Source organism: Octodon degus, unplaced genomic scaffold, assembly GCF_000260255.1.
Source record: "Octodon degus isolate 3935 unplaced genomic scaffold, OctDeg1.0 scaffold00076, whole genome shotgun sequence".
NCBI classification, from domain to species: domain Eukaryota; kingdom Metazoa; phylum Chordata; class Mammalia; order Rodentia; family Octodontidae; genus Octodon; species Octodon degus.
This window is the reverse complement of record NW_004524652.1, coordinates 6,595,885-6,601,291: the sequence shown is the minus strand read 5'-3', so window position 1 is coordinate 6,601,291 and position 5,407 is coordinate 6,595,885. Positions and strand designations below refer to the sequence as shown.

At 47.9% G+C, this 5,407-nt stretch overlaps 1 protein-coding gene across 1 annotated transcript in view; it reads left to right on the top strand.

The window, feature by feature from the left end:
- Kntc1 (kinetochore associated 1) overlaps positions 1 to 5,407 on the top strand; it is a 96,168-nt gene that overhangs the window by 24,034 nt on the left and 66,727 nt on the right. The window contains exons 13-17 of the mRNA XM_023720670.1: positions 434 to 477; positions 703 to 768; positions 866 to 941; positions 3,277 to 3,402; positions 3,500 to 3,589. Of these exons, the coding sequence (XP_023576438.1) occupies positions 434 to 477; positions 703 to 768; positions 866 to 941; positions 3,277 to 3,402; positions 3,500 to 3,589 (402 nt within the window). The remainder of the gene's footprint in view (positions 1 to 433; positions 478 to 702; positions 769 to 865; positions 942 to 3,276; positions 3,403 to 3,499; positions 3,590 to 5,407) is intronic.

Sequence of the window (5,407 nt, the reverse complement as noted above, 5' to 3'; positions counted from 1 at the left end):
TATTGATGATGTTAATTTGATCGAGCCTAGCCCAGTGGCACAGACCTATAATCCCAGCCTCAGGAGGCTGAAATGAGTTCAAGGCCAGCTGGGGCAACAAAGGAAAAAAGACTAGGGTTATATATAGATCATTACTTGGTGGGTTCAATCCCAATTCTGGGGATGAGGGTGAAGTGCAAAATTTGACCACTGGGGGTGCAGGGGAGATAGCTCAGAATAAGTGCCTGTCTGGCAAGCATAGAGTCCTGAGTTCAATCGCTGGTGCCACACACACACACACACACACACACACACAAAGACCTTTTGGATTGGTTTTAAAATCCATCGATGAATACTTTTTGATTGAATTCATTGAACCATTTGGTACTCTGGTAATTATAAAACAAATTGATTTTATTTCTGAGCTTTAATAATATTTTTATTTCATTTGTAGGATACCATTTACCTTCTGGAAGGAATTCACAAAAGTGATCCAAAGTAGGTCATCTTTTATTTTGTGGGATAAGTATCTGATAAGGGGGCCGGGGAGATGGCTCAGTGGAATAAGCGCTTCCCTGGCAAGCGCGAGGGCCTGAGTTCAATCCTTGGTTCTGCACAAAAAAAAAAAGTATCTGATAAGTTGCTAAATACAGCTTTATCTCAGTTAAAATTTCCCTGTTAATGTGAAATGACAAGTTCACTTACAACGCAGTTATTTTTCAGATTCTCTGAAGACTCCATCTCCGTGTTAGTGCTCAGGTATCTCACAGAAGCTTTACCAGAAAACAGGTAACTTTCTCGTGTTCTTGTACTTCTTACCCCTTAATGAAAAGCTTGAATTCCCCGGTTGCTGAACATTTAATGAAATTTCTTTCCCATTTATCAGATTGAGCCGGTTGCTTCACAAACATAGATTTGCAGAAGCTGAGAGCTTTGCCATTCAGTTTGGACTAGATGTTGAGGTAAGTATGCACGCGTCCACTTTTCCCTAAAGCAGGCATTTCTTGGTGTCCTTGAGGCTGCGGAAACAGACATTAGACCACTGGCATTTAGTGTGAGCAGGCTTTAAGACCTGGCAGAGCCAGGGAGATAGCTCAGTGGAGTAAGTGCTTGCCAAGGTCCTGAGTTCGATCCCGGGTACCGCAAAAAACAAAAAACAAAAAGACCTGGCAGAGTAGGGGTGTCTCAGATTCTTCCAGAACTCCTAGTTAGTCAGAATCGGATTTTACTTGCCAGGGTGTGAAAGGAAGTAAACAGGAGCCAGAGCCATGTGTACCACAGGCGATTAAGGCTTCAGCCTGTAGGGATGGGGAAGTAGTACTAAGCCTCAGAATGTCCAGGCTGGACAGTTTGGAAAGACGGAGAGTTGTCTGGAAAAGGCTCTACCAAAACGCTCAAATGCCAGCCAGGAGCTGAAGCAGCTTCCCCTGCAGAGCCGAATCGAGCAGTGCTGTGAGGCGGGTGAGCGAGAGGGGCTGGTGGAGATGTGTGCGCAGTGGGGTCAGGAGGTGCAGTGCTCAAGCACAGGCAGCGATGGAAGACTGGAAGCAGGCTGGCAGGGCGCTGGCCCAGTGCACACAGTGGGGGGTGGCAGCGTTGCCTCAGATGAGGAATGTGGGCCGGGAGCGCAGCTCAGCGGCACAAGTGCCTGCCTGGCAAGCACAGGGTCCTGCGTTCAATTCCTGATACCCCAGAGCAAAAACAGACTAAACAGATGAAAATAAAATGAGGAATGTGTAGTAATGAGATCTACAGTTCTGCTTTATGAATGCTGGGTTAAGGAGCGTGGTGAGCTAGCAGCGTCTGCTAGGAAACCGGGAGTGACCTGAGCTGACAGTGGGCGTGGAGAGGCCTGAGGAGAGGCCCAGGGCCCGGAGAAGGCAGAGCATGCGAATGCGTGGAAAGCAAGGAGATCCAAGTGGGAGACGCTAGGCACCAGCAGGTGAGGGACAGGAGAAGGGCCCACATACGTGGGAAGAAATCACGGAAGGACACCACAGGAGTGCGCCCTGCAGAAGCCCCGGAGAGGGACATGTAAGCTCAGCAGGGAATGGTCACCAACTGCAGATGCTACAGAGAAGGCCAAGTATCAGAGCTGGAGGTTGACTAATTAGGGGGTCACGGAGGAAGGAAGAAGGCTTGATTGTAGTTCATTAAAGGATTAATGTACACCAAATAGGTAGGTGGTGCCGTGTGGTGGCTGTTTTATTTATTTATTTATTTTGTAGTTTTTAGGGAAGGGTCTCCAGGGTGTTCAGGGTCTCACTCCTAGATCGGACTCGTAGTGATCTGCCTGTTTATAGCCTCCCGAGAGCTGGGATCACAGGCAGGTGCCACCACGCCCAGTCTCAGTTGCTGCCCCAGCCCGGGCTGGGCACAGTCGGCCCCAGGATTGAACCCCTGAGCCTGCTTGCAGGCACTTTAATCTGCTGAGCTATTTGGCCAGCCCACTGTTTTTAAAAATACAGCATTTGTATATCTAGAATGATTCTGTGTGCGAGTAAAGGCGTCAGAGGAGTGCTGAGAGCAGGGCCGGGCCCAGTGGTGCACACCTGCAATCCCAGCCCTGAGGAGGATGCATCAGAAGGACTGCTGCAACGCGAGGCATCCTGAACTGCATAGTGAAAGTGTGTCCCAAGATGACAGAGAAAAGAAAGTACTACGAGCAGAATGATAGCCGCTGCTAGGCAGGAGAAGAACATAGTGTATGCATGAAGAAGGCAGCGGGTATTGGCATGATTGCCTTATTTTGTTTTCTTTCTTTCTGTTTTTTTTTTTGTGGTTTTTGGAGATGGTCTTGCTTTGTACCACAGGCTGACCTTGAATTCACTTTGTAGCCCAGAGTGGCCTTAAACTTGCAGCAATCCTCCTGCCTAAGTGCTGGGATTATGGGCATGCACTACCACATGTCCTGAATCACATTTTTTTTTTTTTTTTTTTTTTGTATTTTTTAGGGAAGGGTCTGCAGGGTGTTCAGGGTCTCACTACTAGATCAGACTGGTAGTGATCTGCCTGTTTACAGCCTTCCAAGAGCTGGGATTAGCATGTGCTACCATGCCTAGTCTCAGTAGCTGTCTCAGGGTGCCCCAGGGGGTGGGGTGGGCACTGCACACTGGGGATCAAACCCCGGCTGCTGCACTCTGCCTAAGCAGGCGCTTTAGTTTGCTGAGCTATCTGGCGGGCCCAGGATTCATTTTTTTTTTCATCATACTGTTTGTGACACAACTTGCTTGAAACTAGGTCGTCCTTAGTTATTCCCATGCTGAAAATCAGTTCATGGGCATGTTTGTATTACAGCTTGTGTACAAGGTAAAAGCAAATGATATACTGGAAAAACTAGCTTTGAGTTCTGCGGACACCAGTGAGCAGACCGGCTGGCAGCACCTTGTAGAGGAAGCAAAGGAAAATCTGCATAAAATCCAGGTACGTGTTCCCGCCACTTAGGAGAGTAACACCAGCAGTGCTATGCTGTGTTGGTCCGTGTTGGATTGCCTTACCGAGTCTGGCATCTGTGAAACAGGATGATGAGTTTGTGGTGAATTACTGCCTAGAGGCTCAGTGGATAACCTACGAAACTACCCAGGAGATGCTCAGCTACGCGAGAACCAGGGTGAGTTGACCAGTCCGTCCGTCTGTCTGTCCGTCCATCCGTCCTTCCTTCTTTCCCATACTTGCATACCAATTTCTGGGTTTTTTTTGTAGCTGGCTCAACCCACCCTGGGAGTGGGCCTGGTGCTGCATGTGGCGCTGGGCATCGAACCACGGTCCCTATGTGCTTGCCTAAGCGGGTCCTTTTTAAAACGCTGAGCTGTCTTGACCAGTTTCTCAAAAGTAGGATTTTTTTAAAAAAATTATTTATTTATTTATTTTAACATTTAGTGTGTGTGTGTGTGTGTGTGTGTGTGTGTGGCCAGCTCAGCCCACCAGGGGGCGCGGCTGGCTGGCATGTGGTGCTGGGGGATCGAACCGCGGTCCCTGGGCTTTGCCAAGCTTGTTCCAAGTAGGTGCTTTAGACCACTGAGCCATCTCTCCAGCCCCAAAAGTAGGATTTTTTTTATTTGGCTATTTTGAGACAAAGTCTTACTATATAGTTTAGGCTGTCCTTGCACTCACTGTGTATCTTAAGCCAGCCTTAACCTCCCAGCGCTCCTCACGCCTCAGCCTCCATGTGCAGGCATTCTAGGTTGCATAGCCACACCCAGCCTTTTTTTTTTTTTTTTCCCCAGCATTGGGAACTGTCTCAGGATCTTTCCTTGGCCCGTTTTTTATTTTGAAAGAAGGGCGTGCTAAGTTGCCCATGCTGGGCCTGAACTTGTGATCTCCTGTCTCCCCTGCCCAGAGTGCTGGGATTGCACGCGTGTGCTCCATGCCTTGCCTAAAGGAGAAAAAGAACTCTTTACAATTATAGCTTTATTGAGATAATTAACATCAATGCAGTCCACCAACTTAATGTTCAGTGGTTGTTAGTATATTTACTGAATTTTACTTTGTTTTTTTGTTTTTGTTTTGAGATGAGGCTTGCTGTGTAGTTCAGGCTATCCCCCAACTCAACTATGTAGCCCAAGCTGGCCTCAGACTCCCAGTGATCGTCTGCCTCGGCCTCCCAAGTACTGGGATTACAGATGTGTGCCATCACACCTGGGTATTTACTGAATTTGTGTACCCATTCCCTCCATCAATTTTACATCATTTTTGCTGGCCCTGAAGCAAACCTCAGACTGTTAACAGTCACTCTTGGCTTCTCCCACCCCAGCTGGGGGCAACCACTAAGCTCTTTCCTGTGTGTTCGATGTGCCTCCTCTGGACATGACAAATCCGTGTGTGGCATCATGTGATATGAGCCGTTTCTATCTGACTTCTTTCACTTGGCTTGCTGTCGGTGGTGTATTTCTTTGCATTGTTTTTTTTTTTTTTTAATTTATTTATTTATCCATCTATCCATTTATGTGTGTGTGGCCAGCTCAGCCCACCAGGGGTTGGGGTGGCTGGCATGTGGTGCTAGGGGATCGAACCGTGGTCCCTGTGCTTCGCCAAGCTTGTTCCAAGTAGGTGCTTTAGACCACTGAGCCATCTCACCAGCCCTCTTTGCATTGTTGAATAATATCCATTGCATATAGAGAGGCCTCATTTTGCTTAGCCGTTCACCCTCTGATGGGCACTTGAGGTTTTTTTATTTTTTATTTTATTTTATTTTTTGGTGGAACTGGGGATTGAAGTCAGACCCTTGCACTTGCAAGGCCAGCCCTTATGCTACTCGGCTATCTTCCTGGCCCCGGCACTTGAGTTTTGTATGCTTGCTATTGTGAGGCTAGCGCTGCTGTAAATGGAGTTGTAGGCATGTCTGTCTGAGTCCCAGCTTTTAGTCTCTCTGAGCACCTACCCAGGAGAATTGCTGGCTTGCGTGCCAGCTCCACACCTGCCTTTTTTT